Here is a 19,725-nt window from a genome sequence, read left to right as displayed (position 1 = left end):
TCCGATTAAATTGAGGTTCAAGCTGAACCAACAAAATTAAAGCAAAGCGCATTTCTAACTGCTCGGACAAACATACTAAGTTAAGATGGAAAGAGACGTCTCCTAACAATAACAAAAGAAAAGCCATGAACGGCAATTAGAACGGCTCTTCTCTGCTATAGGTTTTAAGAAAGCATGATGCGAACAACAGCCCTCTTTATTTTTGTTTACCCACATGATTATTTTGTGGATCGCAATTAAAAATTAAACATCAAATTAAACATTCTCAAGTACAGAAAATTGCGCCATAGCTAAAATTGTGCTTATTTGAATAGATCAAACATAATGGAAGAAGGTGAGACGAATTGCTGTCAAGCGAGGCGTTGGCTTTGGCAGGCGCCAGCTTAAGCCTAGGTAGTCTATCTTCCCAAGACAAAAACCCGATTTAAAAAAAAGACCAGCATAACTAATATAATTGCTACAAGCTTCATTTAAAATCAATTAAAAATCAAAAAAATCCTTTCTTTTGGTCGTTAATTCGCAAAACTTAATCTTTTCGTGTGCGGAATTTTCAAGCCTCACCTACCATCAGAAAAAACTACTACCAAGGATAAACTTACTAATTTTTAATAAATTCCTCAATGATAAATGACGTTTCTCTTCATCGTAGCTCAAAAACTAAATGCCCTCTTATGCATTGATATCTTTGTCAGTGTACAGAAAAACTGAAACGTAATGCTGTGTAATGATCTGTAATCTGCCGGGAAACAGCAGCACTATCAATAGTATGTCGCTATAATGGGAAATTCAGGTTCCCGCAGTTGTCAGCGGAGGGGCTTCGACGTCAACTTACTAAGCGCTGAAAGCTAAAGCTGCCATTTTAGCAACGTACCGATTATGGGTGCTTTATTTTCTGAGGGAGCTATTGGAGCCGAGAGCGCTAATTTGGTTACCTATAAGGCCAAAAACTATTGCATCATACTCTAAATTAACGGGTGAAATGTTGCACGGCAACAATTAAGCCCATGTCAAACATAGCAACAATTGTAAACTAATCTTCTAATTTAACTTAGCTAATGATTCTTCCGTTTCCTTGATCAGGCTAACCAGTGCTCCATTCCGAGACACCACTTTCGAATCTCTCAGAGTTTTTAGTCTCGTCAGTAGTATTGTGCGTGTCATTGGTTTGCCATAAGTAGAATTGCTCAGATCTAAGATTGCTTTTACTTCATCTTCGTCTGTGTTTATAGAGGATGCAGAGCTTTGTTGGGTAGTGAGTATTTTGGCTTCTAATACTTTGATTATTCCAAGGTACTGGCCGTAAGGCACTTGTGACTTTGCAGAGCTTGAATGTGATTCGTTGAATACATCTTGTGCTAATTTGATTTGCCCCTTGTCAAAACCTTCTCGAAAACCGTCCTAAAACAAATTTACATTTATTCGAACCGTCCTGACATGGGCATTTATTCGGACAACAGGCAATATGTAACTAGAGTTTACTATAGACCAATGAGACACATTGGTAACAAAATTGAAACATTAATACTAATACAATATAGCTTCGTCAGTTTGAAAAGTTTAAATGGCCTTTGTTGAGAAAGCCTTCATTGACAAGCTATTGCAGCATTAGGTAGTGAGTACAGGCAGTTGCAGATGCCCCAATTTTGTTTTGAGTTATCAAAGTATCTTCCTGTCGTGAAAGGAATTTGATGACACCACGCCAGGTTTTGAGATTTTTCTCAAAAAAAAAGAATTGTGACCTCAATTAAAAACAAACAAACCAAGTGAGAAACCTAGTCACACTCGATATGTTCTGACCTGAAAAAGTGTGAAGAGCGTAATCAATTTAGTCTTTGATTTACCTTTCATCTCACCTAATGAGGGTGAAGATGTTAAACTTTAGGAGGAGATAAATACTCGTAATAATATACGTGTCATTCGTAATTAAATTTCTTAATTAAAGAATAATTGTTTTTTTTTCTAGAAAAAACTTGTAACCAATTAACCAATTTGTCACGCAAAAGCAAAATGAGGCAAAAGTGTAGCTTTTCAATTTCTGTTCCTTATCGGGGGGCTAGTAAAGCTCTTAGAGAACTGCTAAACAACCTACGGCTTTCGCGCATTACCAGTTTATACAGAACCTCAAAAATTTCCCTCAAGTTCGATGGTCAGAGGTAAAATTGGTAGTGTGAAAAACGGAATCACAAAAAGATCAGCAGGACTAATAACTGCAACAAACTTCGTTTGAAACAATTAAACACCTGTAACACTTTCTCAATCCCTGAATAGAAACCAAGTGCAACATAACAATATAAAGGTAACACATTGCCAAAATATGCGATAAGATGCGTAGAATGTGTTCTCTAAATAGCAAAAAAAGTTTGTCTCCTTCTTAACCTTGCTGTGATGTCCGAAAAGTTGCCTTCAAATACCTTCGACTACATAGAGATACCTTCCGTTGATCCTCAATTTAAAGCAAGCATCATTAATGAGTACGAAAAACAGTCATTTTGAGAGTGAGTTGAGTTTTGCGTCCCTAAAAAATTCTCCAATCACATGCACAAAAAGCTAACTCAAATAAGAGTTAAAATTGGCGCCACAAATACAATTAAGCCTGAAAGAACTTTTTTGAAGAGAGTCTGACGTCATTTGGTCGGAACAAAAATCTTAAAACTAAGACGATAAGACGAAATAACTAAAAACAAAGATAAGGCCAACAATAACTCCTATCTATGCTATTGAGCATCTTTCTAGCTTGTTGATTACATAGGGAAGATAAAATTTCTAACAAAACCAGAGCTCAAAACCAAACCGCCGTGACTAAAACGCTCAAAAACCAATACTCCCCTTTATTTCGTGAGAATGACAGGACACCAAAGTCAATTTTTGCAAAATCAGAACAGGATAGAGACTTGCGAGCTGAGAAAATTGGGGAGCTCTTATATTCTTACTTCAAATCAATTTATTAAAAATAATTAACAGATCTAATACTATCATGCTTTCGGCATTTATGAAATTACACTCTTACAGAAACAACAAGACGCCTTTATTCTGTTCTGCGAGAAAATTTAGCTTTCTTTCCGTTATCAAAAACATTTCGAATCAACTTTTTCAGTAAGTTTCTGCAGCACTTTTCAGTAAGCTTCTGAAGGACACTCGTCCTAAAAGTGCTTAAACCGAACATTCGAAAAAACCTTAACTGTGCAGAATTTTAAATTTTCATCAAGTCACATTATCATTAACTTAAGACTTCTATTGTGCCAAATATTTGCACCAATTTGCAACATAATAGAATCCATCAACATGAAGTTGCTGACTTTTTAAAACACTAAACATGTTTTTCCCTTTTTTGAAACTTTTTTAATGACTTTCATTATATTGGACCCCCTTTACTGGCCATCAGAGTAACATTAATTTTAGTGTCAAAATGGATTTGAAGAGAGTAAATCCTTTATGATAATTAAAGCAATTCAGCTCAAGAGCATAGTGGTACGCATTCGCTCAGAAGTAACGCATATAAAAAGACAAGAGTTTAAGAGCGGAATGAACCTGAGAACCCGCCTTTCATTGGTTTGGGCGTGAAAAATGAAAGAGGCCATCAGGCGACGAAACAAAAAATTATACAGCTACGCTCAGCTCACACCTTCTCAGCTATAATAAAGAAAACGGAAAAAATTAAGTGTTCTTTATTATAGTGTTCATTATTTTGTGTTTATCATATTTTTATTTATCAAGTGTTCTGTAACAAAGCAAAGATTCTCAGAACAACAAATTAAAACGCTCAAACAACTAGTTATTTGTTTCTAATAAAGCTTTGATAAATTGTCTGTAATTATTTGAGTTGCATGGGTTGTTTGATATAGCCGTTATAAATGTTTAATTTCAGTGAATTATTCTCAGCAGAAAAACAGAATTTCATTGAGGACGCCAGCAAAACAGATTAATATTCGAGACCAGTATAAAGGGTCTTTTTCCCATTCTTTTCTCTTTTTTTTTTGCAATAAGTGTCTTTTATAGTTCTGAATTTTCAAAAAACAACCCTCTGGAAAACTCCGCCTCTTTAGTTTAAAAACCTAGTACACTGGAAAGCATGTAAATCAAAATTTTGAGAAAAACCATCAAGATAATGATGTACAATATGCAAAGTTCTTTCATACCTTACCAAATAATAGCTTCATGCTTTTCTATTTCAAAAATGAAAAGTTGGTCAACTGTTCGTTTTAGTTAGGACAAACTCTAAACCTACCAGACTACAAGATTTCAACGGCTAACTCAGGAACTAAAAGAGAGTATCCGCTAGAGATGAACTCTGCACGGTTTCAATTGAATCAGACTTTACAATCAAAATGAGCACATTATTGATAAAAATTACACGAGACATAGAAGCTAGATTCTAAAAGATCATTTTTAAAAGCAAAATTAGAAAAGATTGCTTTCCATTAATTTTATTGAAGTACTGCATATTCCATTAACTCTTCTGTTTCAAATTAATTTTTTGTCTAAAAGAAATAGGGGGCTTCATTTTAATGCTTAATTCACGAGTTTAAAGAAAAAAGACCCCAAAAATTCTCACTCTTTTCCAAAATACTTTTTGTCGTATAACTTTGAAATGTTCAAGAGAAACATAATGTCCCAATCTGTTCTGTTTTAGCTTAACAAAATTTTCAATGTCCGATATATTTAAAAAGAATTTAGATAAAACAAAAATATTTCTGCTAAATAAATATGTCTGCTAAAAAATGATTTGGTTGTTTTATATTTCCAAGCTTCCTATAATCGGTCAATTCAGTGCATTTTTATTCAATTGAAAATCTAAATCACGCGAAAGATGCGGAGCTCGAGCACAAGATAAAACTTCAAACAACAAAGAAAGGAAAGTTGACCTCCCTCTTACTCGGAAAAAGTCTTCTGTTTTTAACTAAGAATTCCTGTACCTAATCGTGTCAGATTATGAGAAGTCTTTTCCGCGCTATATTAACCGTCAACCTCTGATTGGCTTTCTACACTGTCAAATGATCTCCTGTAGAGCACGAGAGATTAAAACAGAGAAGTTGGCTATTTTTTTTACTGTAGCAGGAACCAAAAGGAGCAATTTCTTTCATATATAGTTTAGCATCGTCATCAATTGTGGCTTTTCTGTTTACGAAGGTGTCAACTTGCAAATTCAGAGACATGACTCCACTTCGACAGCATCGCTCTCTTGGAGTACGTTAACAAATGGGTCACCTCTATCATTATGCCTGTTGAGGGTACAGCTAATTGCGAGCTAAACAAATGCGTCACATTGAACATCTCCCACGTCCATAGGTTAATAGGGGCTTCACTGGATCCTCAAAATCACCAGCGAGGGCAATTCAAAATTGCATTGTTTTACCAGAAAAGCAATAAACCAAACCAAAGACTCGGTTTCCTTATAAAGGTAAGTCCTGAGTAAAGTCCTAGCCTCATGCAGAGGCTCCAGCAATTGAACATATCATTTACTCTCATTTAAGCTAGCCTCAATTTTAAGCATTTTTGTGCCACCCCACCCTCACACCGAAAAAGCAAATTTTTGTATTCTTATTGTGGAAAGAAGGATGATTTACCATTGCAGAGCACAAACCATTTTTGACTGTTTTCTGCTAATTACAGTCATTCGGGCGAGAAAGGTATTGGTTTTGCAATAAAACTCATTTGATGAAGCACTCATTTATGCAAGTCCTTTGTAGGAGGCAGAAATTCAGAGGAAATACGTAATTCTATTGAGTATGTTTTTTGGAGCTGTGTCTGATAATTTTCAGGTATTTATTTTTCATGAACCGATCTCAGCATTCATTAGACTCAATAGCGAATCCTATAACAAAATGACCTTCGATTGCCTGAAGACCTAGAGCTGAAAACAGCTGTTTAGCTCCGATCGCTGAAAAAGCTATTCTCTAGATCTCGCAAAGGAAAAAGGAGCATCGTGCTGCTTAAGAGTGCTTCCGTTGTAACTATGCAAGTTTGATTTATCAAAAGAAAAATTAGAGGACTTGGCCTCGGATATGGCTAGAACCCTATAAAAATATAAACCTGTGCGTGCGGTGAAACATCAAATGTAGCTTATGCTTGACTTTGTTAAAAGGTGGCCAAACCTGCATCAGGCAAAATTATATACTCGACCCATTTGCTAAGAAACTCAATAAACTAAGCAATTCTGTCAGAGGGGAGGAAGCCCTGTCCTTTAAATTTGCGAGCTGAAACCTCCGCAAATGGAAGTACCATAACTGATGGCCATATTGTAGTGTAAAAGACTCAATTGCTTCATGAAGCATTATATATCCAAGGAGAACACTACCAGCTAAAATTATCAAATTTTTCATTAACAAAAGCAAATAAAAGTTTTCTTAATTTTGAAAAGACAGGAGTCGATGAAAGTAATCAGACTCGTACAAGTTTGAGCTATATTTCCCAGTCTCACATTTTTTCACATATGAATTTTTGCTTTTTTAAAAAATGGATTGCACGAGCTTAGCAAGCGTTGATTGCAATGAATTTGGATGAATTGCATAGCACTCACATCGTATTCGCCCGTCAAAAATCGGTTAAGAATCGTAAGATCTTCGACCTGAATCATGCAGCAAATCGGTTATTTACACTTTTAATACGTCAGTTCAGCACAAGGTGACCAAATCTCCGATCAGTACCGGAAAATTGATATAAAGAATGATTTGTACATTATATTGGTTTCAAGAGGTAGCTCAAGACGTAGATTTCTTCTGAGTGATGTCAATATATGGAAGTTTCATTTACGGTTTTCAGTAACACAAATCCGTAAATTCTTGGCTGCGATCACGTAATCGACCACTTCACCACCAACAATCATCAAATTTTTCTTAGTTTTTCAACCGATAAAAACTGAGTTTTGGAAGCATAAAACAGCATTGAATTTCTCGCGGCCCAATTCAAATAGGACTGAACATCATCTTGTAAAATCTGCAAATCAAAACTCAATGTCTTACCATCTTCCGCAAAGTGGTCAAAAATTGAAACACCAGGTAGGTCATTAATGATAACTAAAACAGTAATTGTCCTAAAATCGAATCCTGTGGAACTCCACCTGAAACGGAGGACCATGAAGATGAACACACGTATTTTCAATAAATATGAATCTAGCAACCGTAATAAACTAAATTTCCACCAAATCCGAAGCCTGCCAATTTGCTTATAATGATTGTGGAATACAATCAAATGCTTTGTTGAAATCTAGTTGTAGGTAAAACGCATCAGCACCTTTGTCGTGAGCCTTTGTCATTACTATTGCATTAGATATCAAAGCAAACGGGCTATTTTTCGCGCTTTTTAAGAGTCAAAGTGCTGAATCCATTTGCTAAGAGTTGTCATAACAATACTCGAATTCTAAAAAATGCAAGACCACCAAAAATTGAAACACGAAGAAATAAAAATTAAGTAGAGAATCAACCACTTGGTTCACTAGAAAAGCTGGCCTGTCAGCGTCGAAAGCAATTGAGAGGTTGGTAGCAAGAATCAATGAGAAAAAGCAATTTGATTGATCACATACATCAGGACAATAATTAGCTTCACGCTTTGCGAAGCTTTATATTTTGCCTCCACGGCGCGCAATTAATGCACTGGCGTCCCGTCTTTTGCAAACATAACAGGAACAATGCTTTTGTTATCTTAAATCACCTTATAATTGAAAATTCTACTCAATTTCAAATCATATCTTTACTCATTCCTCTTAAGTTATCCTGTCTTTACTTTGTATATGCCACTCTTTGATGTTTGACAACTGTCAAAATTTACACAAGTAAATAGGATAAATTGCCACCCCCGAGTTGACCGACCACCCTTAAAGGGAGGGCCTTTTTTGAATTGAGGTTTTTTAGCCTTCTCTCCGTCCAGAGAGCCGGATCAACTTACAAAATGTAAGGTCATTTAGAATCGACTTTTCAATATATTTATAGACCAATAACTAACATAGCTGGCAGATCGCCAGAAAATGGCCGCAATAGCTTCGTAGATCTGAAGTCTCAAAAAAAAACAGTGAAAAAGACATCAAAAAAATTCGTCTTTTCATTGAAGGCTGATATGTTATATTTTGATTTAAAATCTGTATAAGTTTTTGCTGCCTCTATTAGCTGCTCTAAATTAACCTTCATTGAGAGTGACACATCCATTTGATATTATCTCTTTGAAGTAAATAAAAGTCAATTTGAAAGTGAGTTAGTCATTTTTGTGAGCGAGGTAAGTCACGCGCGCACTTCAGTTGAAATTGCATGAATGAATAAACAAAAAGCAGATTTGAAGTTCTTGTGACATCATACGGTCGTAACAAAAATCTTGACGACGAATGAAAAACATAGCCGGAAGAGACTCGAAGCGTCGCAACTTCACAAAAAAACCGTAATTGCAGACCGTAATTAAACCACTAACTCATTACCTCCCAAATTCTAATCTAAAAACTGGTGAAATTTAAACCACTCACCAAGAGAAACAATATGCAGCAAAACTTAATATTGAAAACGTTTGTCAATGTTAAAAAAGTCCGAAATAATTAGGATGGTCAAAATACTGATAGGCTGAAAAAGCCGACAGTGCTATTATTTACCAACTCATGATTCCACTCAGAAAGATCGCGAAAGCAGACGCCAGCTAATACTCTAGAAACCAAGCTAAATGTTTCAAAAAATGCTCAAAATTAAGAACCAGAAAACCACTGCAATTAGATTTCTAATCAATGCAATTAGGACAAAAACAACACATACTTCTTCCTTGTTGTATATACGCTAGACAACATGATTTCACACTAACTCCAAAATAAATTAATCATAGAGAAGACATCAGCAACAGAGTAAAATTCAAAGGCAAAAGTTTAAAAACAATACCAAAGCCCGAAGAAATGAAATCAATTGCAAACCAAAGAAATGAGTAAAATGAAGAAAAAGCTGAAATCATTCAACTTTTTAACAACTGAAAAAAGCAAAATAACCAATATAAAGGTAGGTTACAGTACAAGCTAAAATGATACAAACTAGATTGAGAAGAATATGGAAACATTGTAAGGAACACCATAACAAAGCCAAATTCCTCATTTTTGAAAGTTGAAAAATAAATTAAAAAATCAAGAAAAACGAATACAATTCATTGTTCAGCATTCGAGACATAGAAAAGACAACGAGTCATCCGAGACAAAGATCCATCCTCCTAAACAGAAAAAAAGAAAAAGCCGAATTTAAGCATACTAAACATTGAAAGATTTTGCAAACAAATGTCAAAAGTTTTTAAGACTGCTTTATGAAAATTATTTAACTGTTTTTCAAAAACTTAACGCTAAAAAATTATTCAACTTTTATTGAAAAGGAATTAAAGTCCCTCATATTGCAAAAAAAAGACTATTTCTAGTAATTACAAACAAAAAACAGAAAAAAAATTGACAAAAATTGGAAAAAAAACTACCAAAATCGGATTAGCATATGAACAATTTTATAAAAACAAAATAACATCGAGGTAGAAAGAGGCGTTGAGTATATGAATTATTGAAGGGAAGTTGCCCTATTAACTGACTTTTGCAAAAAGACGGCAGAAAGATCCAAAAATGAAGAAATTAATAGAAAAAGGCAAAAATTAACTAAGAAATCAAGAAATATGTGCCAAATTTGATCTTGAAACGCATTTTCAGGCTCTGCGAAACACTGCTATCAATTTCAGAGATTAACATTTCAATATAGCATTGAATAAAATTAAGTGCTACAAAAAAACAAATTTCAAGCAAAAAAACTGGGCCACTTAGACCAAAAAAAAACGGCTTAAAACGGTTATCTATATGTGCCACTCATTCAAAAACTACTTTTCAAAGTCAAAAAGTCATTCACTAAACGCAGCGCATGATCAAAACAGCTTCTCTCGCTGAGAAAAAATAGTTCACACCGCAATTTATCTCACTTTCGCTTTTAGGTCAAAACAGCGCCTGAACGAAGTACTTCCGGTAAGAAAAAACCTTAAGAAAACCAATACTTCTCTTCGAGTCGTAATAAAAAAACAGGAGAAGGCCAATAATAGCCCCAGCTATTGCTGTGCGGCTATTAACAAGAGAACATAATTTCCACAAAGATTACATTTGGGCTTCAACCGCAGGGCACCGATGGACTGAACGCTATCGAGCTACGTAAAACAACAGCTGATTGTCCTCAATGTAGGAAATAGTGGAAACTAAAATTACTTCCTCATACTCATCAACTCTTTTCAAATCCATTTAAATATGGGGCACTCAAAAATTAAAGAAACGAGGTATCCCATGATTTCAAGAACTCATCACTGTTTTAGTTGATTATTGATTTATAGACTGTTGACAAAAATAAAATTTTGCTCAGCGGAAATCGTGGACAAAACTACTAAAATTCAAAACGAACGAAACCATTAGGTTTTAGGTCTTACCTTATAGGCATCGGAGAGTTGCTGATTGTACGCTCTTCTTGCCATTTCTAGAGATTCGTCTTCTGGTCCGCCATCTTCGTAATCCGAATCTCCATCCATTGATAGATTTCGACTCCTGGGTCTCGATCCAGAAGAGTGCTGCCTAAGTGTTGCCTTCGATGAACATGCTCTAGATTCGGCTGAAGAAGGATTTAAGCTGTTCATCGTACGATAGAAAGTGCCATTACAGCAATCTAAAATACCACAAAATTAGCACTCCATACCATAATACGTCCTAAGCATATCGAAAATATTGCTGAAAGAAAAGATTAGGGGTTTGCTCTTAAGCCGCGCAGGACAATCCAATAGACGAGTAGTGATCAGAGATTTGGAAAAATTAATTGTAATTGCAATAATTGGCAATTAATTGAGTGCAATAATTGATTGGTTACTCTATTTTAATTGCAATAAATGATTGGAACGACACAATTAATTGCCCAATAATTGACGGAAATTGCAGTAGCATTTTGTCAGGTCACAAACCCGCAACTAGAGAAAAAATTCACGAGAACACAAACTTGTGTCAGAGATCGTATGTAATTTGACAGATTTGGGTGTTAAAAAGTTTTCGTCGCTGATTAGAAATTGAACAATTCAGAAAAATTCAGATATAACCATTTGCGTACATTTTTGGGGTAAATCAAGGCAAAGCTGTTTTCAAATCTGCGAAAACAAATAAATGATAGAACTTCAAATTTAATTGATCAATAATTGCAATAATTGATTTTTATGATTTGCAAAATAAATTATTTGATTGCTCCTTTTTGTCTAGCCAATTAATTGCAATTAATTTTTCCAAATACCTGGTAGTGATCCCCTACTATGAGACATAACTGCATCGTATATAATTTTAAAGACAAGGCATTATAACTCTTTAGAGCTGCGTCTTGAGAAATGAATATCTAGAAATCAAGTATTTGCTCATAGCATCGTCAAACAGGTAAACACAATAGATTTATAGCAAAGGTCATTGACCTAAGCTGAATCAAATAGCTGCTTTTAGTAAAATTAGGTAAACAAATCGGAGGTAGTCAAGTATAATAAGAAAACAAAGAATTAGAGGCGAGTGAATTATGAACCGTGCAGCCTTCCTTCTTCAAAAGTTGATTTGAGGTATCTGATTTGATAGAAGTCACCAATGGTGTCCCACATGGTTCTATATTAGGACCGCTTTCCTTCATTATTTTCATCAACGACTTACCTGAACACCTAATTGAGGTAATTTGCTATGGCTTTGCTGACGATATGAAACTGATAAGTGAGAAGCAATGCAATACTGAAACCGCAGTTTCTAGTTTGTCAATTTGGTGCAAACAAAATCAAATGAGACTAAATTTTAACAAAACTGACCTCCTGAACATCAAGGGAAATATAACGGCGTCTATTGACAACCATAATCTAGGGCGATCAGGAGTTTCGCCTCTCGGCAATCGGTCAAACTATTCAGGTGTTTGCTGCGCACAGTAGTTCGCGTATACCAACTTGGGGCTGGTGTCCAGTCAAAAATAGGAAAGGCTGATATGATTTTCACTCGAAAATGTTATGATAAAAACGCAAAAAATATCTGTTTTTTGCAAGATCGTAAAAGCCTACCTGGCCGAGCCGTTCCGGCTCGGAATGAATTTTGAAAGAGCTGCACTATTATGTCCTTTTGTTCAATGTGGGGACTGTCTTCAGGGGCAAGCCCCTCAGCCAGTCTCGATTTAGCCTTATGCTCAAAAAATCATGAGTTCATAAATTTTCCAAATTTTCAAAAAAAGCGTTTTTTTCTTGATTTTTAGCAAAAAAATATCAACCAGTAGTGAATTTTGCACGGGAAACACGTTTTTGTCATCAAAAATCACTTTTTCGAAAGTTTGATTTTTTTTGGACTTAAGCCTTTTTTAATCAATTTTTTGAAAAATTCGGTCAAAAATTCAAAATTTCAAAATCAATTTTTTCAAAAATTTTTTAATTTTTTCCCATTTTTTATCACTGGCGTGCATTACTAGCTACTTGTACAACCAACTGGGCTTTACAGATCATCAATAATTCAATTAAGTTAGCAGTAAACTCTTTTAGAAAAGGGCTCTTGTGTCCCCCAACCGTCCAAAAAACGTTGATCAAAAATGAGGTTTAAAGTGCCCCTACGCCAAAACTACACTTCTGTGACCCCAACGGCGGCAGACAACTTTCAATTTTCGACGGCAGACAACTTTTAACATGGAGGTCAAGGGTCAGTAGTCAATCAGTTCCGAGAAAAGTTAAAAATCACGATAAAAAAATGTCAAAAATCTCGAGTTTCTGAAAAATTTTGATTTCTGTCACTTCCGACTTCTCTGCGCGCTATAAAGCTCCTAACTGTGCTTGATGGAACTGCACAACAAAAAATTGAAAAAAATTAAAATTGCGAGCGGGGAGGACTTTTCTCAAAAAGTCGCTTTTTGACCCCCCAACAGGCAATATCTCTTCTCACAAGCATATCTGGGAGATATGACCTATAGGACTTATCATTTTCTCACCCTTTCGAGGCCGCATGCAAAGTCTCATCAAAAGTTACCGAAGGGTTTCCGAGACCGTAAAAATTTTTTTGACCCTGGATCCTTAGTTAAAGGAATACTATCTGGCAGGGCCCCTGCCCCGCCAATCTGGTGTAAACTTGTTATTTGATTGTGTGAACGCGACCACCTAGATCAAGTAAAAAATCAGCGAGACCTTGGGCTTCAAGTTTCAGAAAACCTATATTGGAATGAAAACTGCTCCTCAAGAAAACGAAAAGATTTATGTGCTTTTTCAAGCTTAAAAGATATATTTCTCAAAAGTGTGAACAAAAATCTAAGCTGAACGCTTATTTAGGTTACGTTGTACCGATAGTTACCTATTGCTCACAAGCAAGGTTTCCCAATAAGTCGTAAATGAAAGAAATTGAAAAGTTACAAAGAATTGCCAAAAAAAGGATTTTGAGCGAAAAGCAGAGCTATAAACTTCTACTTGTTACCTTGAACTTGTTGCCTCTCAGCCTTTAAATTGAAAAGCACTTATTGTACCTTATTGCTTTAAAACAAGTTAACGACGACGTTGAACTATCGAACTTAGACAGTATTCAGGAAAGTATCACTCGTCAAAATAGCTGAGTAGAATTACAAATAAACAAAAATCGATTAGTAAGCATCGACGAAAATTTTTTCCACCGGAACAAAATTCTCTACAATTAAGTGCTCAAAGTTTATTCAAATTACGGTAGAAGCTTAAATAAAAATTCAGTGTTATAAATAATTCGGCATTATTTCTGCAATCAGTACACAGAGGAAAACAAATGCACTTGGCGATATGTATGCAAGTGTGGATACTGCAATATTAATCAGAAGCTTATGAATCTGGACAATTGAATGGTAGCAATATCCTGAAGAACGAACTTCGAAGCCTAATCTACTACTACTAATTGCATTTGGCACCACCTAAGTAAAACTTAAGTGATGCGAAATAGGCACCACTTAGGTAAAACTACTCATGCGCGGCATAAAAACAACATAGCAATAGCTCTCGATGGATGTAGACTTAATGGCTTCTCCATTATCAGAAAAATATTCCATTAGGACTGTCTCAGTTTAAAAATTTGGGTCATTCCTATTATAGCTCGCCCCACTTTGTAGTCAGATAACCTATAGACCAACCCCCCCATCATGGTAAATATACCATAATGGGAGGCTATAATATTATGGGGGGACCATGATGGGAAAGACTCTGAAAACTTTAAGAATTCACCCAATCAGAGTGCTTATCCGTGATTTAAATCAAGTGCTTAGCCCAATCGAGTGATTTACAGATAGAGACTCTAGCGTCACACAAACATCAGCTGAACATCAAAAGATAGACAGGTTTTGAAAACAAACAACTAATTGCGAGAGTAGATGTTTCAAAAAACACCCGAATAACACCCTCTTCAAGAAAAAACTTATGAGAACTTGTCTACCGGACATTAACAGTCATTAACAAAATAAACGAAAAAAGCCAGTTTGCCAACCTTGTCGGTCTAAAATCGCGAATAGTCAACCTGATGTGGAAATTTGTCGACAACAGATTCTCTGATTCCAACCCTTGCGCTTGGCAACTATGTTGCGATTGCTATGACTGTTGCAACACATGGAAAACGTTCTAATCAGAAGTTGTGAGAGAAATCCCTCTGGTATCAAACCCCAGGTAGCCACAACAACAACAACAACAACAACAACAACAACAACAACAACAACAATATCACAATATCGCACCGCCTAGGTGCCCTATAGCCTCAAACGCAGATATGGAGCTCCTTGGGAGCTCGAAGCTGGTTTTTGTCCCTAGATATTTCATGATGTTGGCGTACCTGTCCACTTTTTACGCAGAAAGTTTCGATGCCTGTTGTTTCAGCGCTTTTGCAGCTGGTGGGCAACTTTTAGCTTGCTTGTTGAAATTTTGAGTCTTTCCCATTATAGCTTCCCAATGCAATTATAGCCCCCGTTATGGTATCATTACCATAATTTGGTGGCCATAGGTTATCTGACCACTAAGTTGGGGTGGGACTGTAATGTGAGAAGACCCGAAAATTTGAGCGCTAAAGAATGTTTTGTTGAATATGGACTCCCAAAATCCGTTGGCCCTAATAATGTTGCGTCATCCTAAGTTTTTGTTCACTTGTTCACTTAAGCGCAAAGAAATTTCCTTGCAACGACTGAAGATGAGATTTGATCTCAACATCTTGAAAGAAATCACCTAACGGATTCGCAAACGGACCGCAAAGTTGATTCAGGTTATATGTTTGATCAGAGCAGCCGTGGCGGCCCTTTATAAATGGTGTATATCTTTGGAGCTAGCTCGGTTTACTACGCCCTGGAAAAAAATATCCGAGAGAGACGACAACTTCCAGAAGTCATCACGAAGTCTGGCTATAACCTGCATCCTCAAGCGAAAGATAAGTTGAAGATTGTTTCTCATCAAATCAATCAACTCCCCAAATCGGCGGCAGTCATCCTCTTTCACGATTTGATAAACAACTCCAGGGCCAATCCAAAGTCTGACCCCGGAAGCCCCCTAACTGCGGAACAACTAGTCACCGAAATAAAGGAGTCAAAACAAAAGATTGTTGGAATAGTTTTTTGTGAACGAGCGGTAGCTCCCAATGTTTACAAGGAGCTATCGGCACCAGGATTTCCCACCCTAAACGTCGTTCGTGACCTTCTGTCAAGACGAAAACAGAAGGATCGACAGCTGATAACCGAATACCAAAAATTCCATCAAAAACCGGCCCTTGAAATTAAAATTCTCTCTTTTTTGTCACGGAAAACGACAGCAACTTGACAGAAATCATCAAGAAACGACAAAGTCTGTCGCAAGCCCAACGAAGAATGAAGCAAGAGCAAGCGAAGAAGTACTAAGTAAGTGCTTCACTTTTTGAAGTTTTTCCTGGTTTTGTAAGGTCCTAGTGACTAAGTTCCTTGGCACTGATCAAAACCAATCTGCAACTTCACACCTGTCGCCAATTCTAAGTTTCTTTTGTAAATATCTAGTGATTAATTTCAATGACACCCTTCAAATTGATCCTAGAAACTGAAAAATAAGATCTCACGTCAGGGGTTGAAACTGCAAAACATGCAAGCGAGGCATACCGGCGCAAGAGAAAACTTACTTCTGCGTATCGTGTAACACCCACATGCATCTAACCACTGAATGTACCGCCATTTCACCTGCTGCTATAAAGGGAATAAAAGAATTGGGAATGAACGCTATGCTAAAGTGCAACACCTACGTAGAAAACAACGAGCGAGATCATTTCATCAGAGGACGCGCGCTAGCAAGTGTCTCTGAGAAAATGGAAAGCCTTGACGTAGGTGAAAAGTTAAAGAAAAACGACTGACGGACTTAGTCGATTCTGAAATCGGAGAAGCAATGACGACCACTTGCGGCAAAGTAGAGAAAACCTACGCAGCTGTCGTCGCCGTGGACAAAACCACGAGCGGGAAATCCAAAGGAGCACAACATGCGAAGGCCCGAAAGCCAAATCACAATATCAAACAAGGTTTCAGAATCAAGGGTTAAAAGAAGATCCATCAAATTCTAAAGCCGAAAATTTTGTCCCAACGAACTCTGAACTGAACGAAATACTGTTTACGATTGGAGCTGAGCCACATGTTCTTGAGTTCAAAAGAATTGGCAATTTTGACCCCGAGCGAAAGAAACATAGACCCCTTCTAGTCACGGTATCGAACGAACATCAAGAACACCTGAACTTGGCGAAATGTCAAGAACACAAGGAAGATCTCACTAAGCGAAACATTTACTTCCTGCCTGCTTTCTCGCGAGGAAATGCAATGACGGAAAAACTCATTCATGGACAAAACGTTAACTACTCGACTAAGGCGTTACTCGAAAAGTTGCGAATACGAATTTTGGAGCTGTTCAATAACGGGAAGAAAGTTCGCTTAGAATCTGAGAAAACCGAGTCTTCATGACTAGATTTCCTCAACATTCTTCAACTCAACACACGAAGTCTGGTAAACACCGACCGAAGAGCAAAACGTGCCAATGCAGTCCAAATAGCGGACTACACTGTCATATGCGTCATACATTCGTCTTTGCGAAACCTGGCTGAACGAATTGATCAGCGACTCCGAATTACTTTTGAATGACTCCAACTTTTATCGAAGTGACCGTACAACTTTGGGAGATGAAATTGCCCACGGCGGTAGCCTCATAGCACTGGAAAATTCTCTAAACTCTGAGAAGATCAAGGCGGATCTTCCCGACTCTTGCCTGCAAAACTCAACTAGAAAGATCTGGAGTGATAATCTTTTCGTTCTACAACCCACCGAAAGGCAGTGCATACCGATATATTATCAACGATTTCCAAAAACTGATTAAAACCATTCCAAAGTCAAAACCGGCCCTAATCTGTGGCGACCTGAACTTCTCGGATGCAAACAGCGAGCACCTTTAACGAAGGAGAAAACGAAATCATCGAAATCTTTGACGAAGCTCTGTTCAGACAAGCCGTTGACTCACCGACCTGTTCAAAAAACACCCTTGACGTAGACCTCTATCGCAACTGTTTTCTCTTTGCCGAAAAGGATCAGTCCTTCTCCAGTACATACGACTGCACTGATCACGATGCGATCCAATTTTCGATCGAATGCCCAGTAACTGAACCGAAACCCGTACTCCAATCATTCAGGAGTTTTGGAAACGCTGACTACGATTGAATAAATAAATTTCTGAAAGACAACCCGTTCCAACTTATTTGCCAATCAAACGTCAACACAATGTGTGAAAAATTTTACCAATATGTCGACAAAGTGGTTGAGACATATGTACTTCGAAGAACCAGGCATCGCCAAAGCCTCCCTCCATGGATCTCTGCATTCACGTCATATCTTATGAAAAAACTGAAAACGCAGAAAAGGCCACTTGAAAGGAGACCATCGAGTTATCGGAAAGCAGCAGTCATTAAGTTGGAGAATTTGGTAACCGAGTCAGCCGAGGCAGACCCGAAAGACTAACCAGGAGAATTTAATGTCCACAAGAAACACCGACGCTATATTCAAGCATCTGAAAAGTCTCAATAAATCTCAAATCTTCCAGCTTTCCGAAGCAAAAGGTGAGTGGTGATAAGGTGTGCACCATTGTCCACGAACTAGTCGACATTATGAACGAGTTCTTCCATTCAGTTTTCTCTCCAAAACAACCATTCAGAATTTCTAACATCGAAACAAAAAATCCTACACTGACAAATTTCAACATATCTGTTGAAACCATACATTCCTTTGTGTCCAAATTAGAAATTACTAAATCCAGGGGCTCAAATGGACTACCTCCGGCCTTCTTCAAGAAAACGCCAGGACAAGTCTCGGTCGTCTTAAATAAGCTTCTGAAGGTGATAAGGAAGATACCTGACACATGGAGGACAGCCGCTGTGACGTCAATCCACAAGAAGGGAGACAGACGCTACGTACAAAGCTACCGTCCAGCGTCCCTACTGGACATAGAAAGTAAAATCTTGGAAAAGTTCATCTACGTGGCCCTTTACGACCACTTTGCCACTTTCTTGGAAAATACCAGCATGTATTTGTTAAAAATCGATCTGTGTTCACAAATATGATTACTTTTCTGAAAAAGATCCACGACGCACTGGATAACGATCCAAACTCAGAAGAAGTCATTGCGTTCTCCACGGACCTCTTGAAAGCTTTCGACAAAGTACCTCATTTCGGGCTATTAAAAGCGGTTGCATATATTGGGGTAGGAGGAAGTCTCCTAAAAGTTCTCATGGACTACCTAAGCAACCGGAAACAGTTCGTCAGAATCGATAACACATGTTTTGGTGTTCGAGACGTTAACAGTGGAGTGCTTCAGGGCTCACTAAAAGGCCTGCTCCTGTTTTGCATCTTCACCAAAGATTTACCCGACGCGCTGAAGTTCTCAGACCCATTCATCTTTGCAGACGACCTGAAAATCCTCGCGATTGGAAAAGATCGTTGGACCATCCAGGAAGACCTAGACAGCATTGCAACGTGGGTCACATCAAACAAGATGGAGGTGGCACCTGACAAATGTGTTCAGATAACCTTTCGAGGGAAAAGGCGAAATTTCGACATAGTGGGTGAAGATTTGTCGAATGCGGATACAGTATAAGACTTGGGAATTCGCATCAAAGATGATCTGAACTGTAGTAAACATAGAGGAGCGACTCAGGAAAGCTAACAAAGTACTGTACCTCCTCAGACAATACGTCGCAGTACAATTCAAACCATTCATCAAACTTGGGCTTTACAAATCACTAATCCTCACTGTTTTGCTGTACGGCTTCACCTGCATAAACCCATCACGAAGCGGGCTACAAAACCTCGAGCGCTTTCAAAAGAAAGTAGTGATAAGGATCACGGGAAACAAAGGAGTGAATTACATCAGTCAGCTTTGGCTGCTCAACATTTTCCCATGCATATGTTTCTCCAAGTGAACGACCTACTTCTACTTGCGAAAGTCATGCATGAAAGCTCGTACTACATCGAACTACCTGAACCTCACCAGCGCGATTGGACGCAGAGAGGAAGGCTTTCGGCTACAAAAAACAAGAACCGAAAAAGCTAGAAGCGAATTCACCTTCCGAAACTGCAGACTCGCAAACCGTTTAGAGAAATATGTTGAATTCAGAAAACCTTATGGACTCAAGAAGAGACTGATAAAAATAATGTGGGAGTGTCAGTAAACGATTTTGCTATAAGAAACGTCTGCACTTGTCAAAACTTTTGCGACTGTCATGTATGCAGAAATAAATGGACTTTT

At 37.5% G+C, this 19,725-nt stretch overlaps 1 protein-coding gene across 1 annotated transcript; it reads right to left on the bottom strand.

The window, feature by feature from the left end:
• Nucleotides 1-950: 950 nt before the first annotated feature.
• Nucleotides 951-10,652, bottom strand: LOC142342090 (uncharacterized). Its single transcript, XM_075393280.1, has 2 exons — nt 10,396-10,652; nt 951-1,398 (listed from the first exon to the last, which is right to left on the bottom strand). The coding sequence occupies exons 1-2, from the start codon at nt 10,597-10,599 to the stop codon at nt 1,039-1,041; spliced, it is 564 nt and encodes a 187-aa protein (XP_075249395.1). The 5' UTR covers nt 10,600-10,652; the 3' UTR covers nt 951-1,038.
• Between the last annotated feature and the right edge of the window lie 9,073 nt (nt 10,653-19,725).

Source organism: Convolutriloba macropyga, chromosome 7, assembly GCF_964194025.1.
Source record: "Convolutriloba macropyga chromosome 7, txConMacr16.3, whole genome shotgun sequence".
Classification (NCBI taxonomy): Eukaryota; Metazoa; Xenacoelomorpha; order Acoela; family Convolutidae; genus Convolutriloba; species Convolutriloba macropyga.
This window is presented reverse-complemented; position numbering and strand designations above follow the sequence as displayed.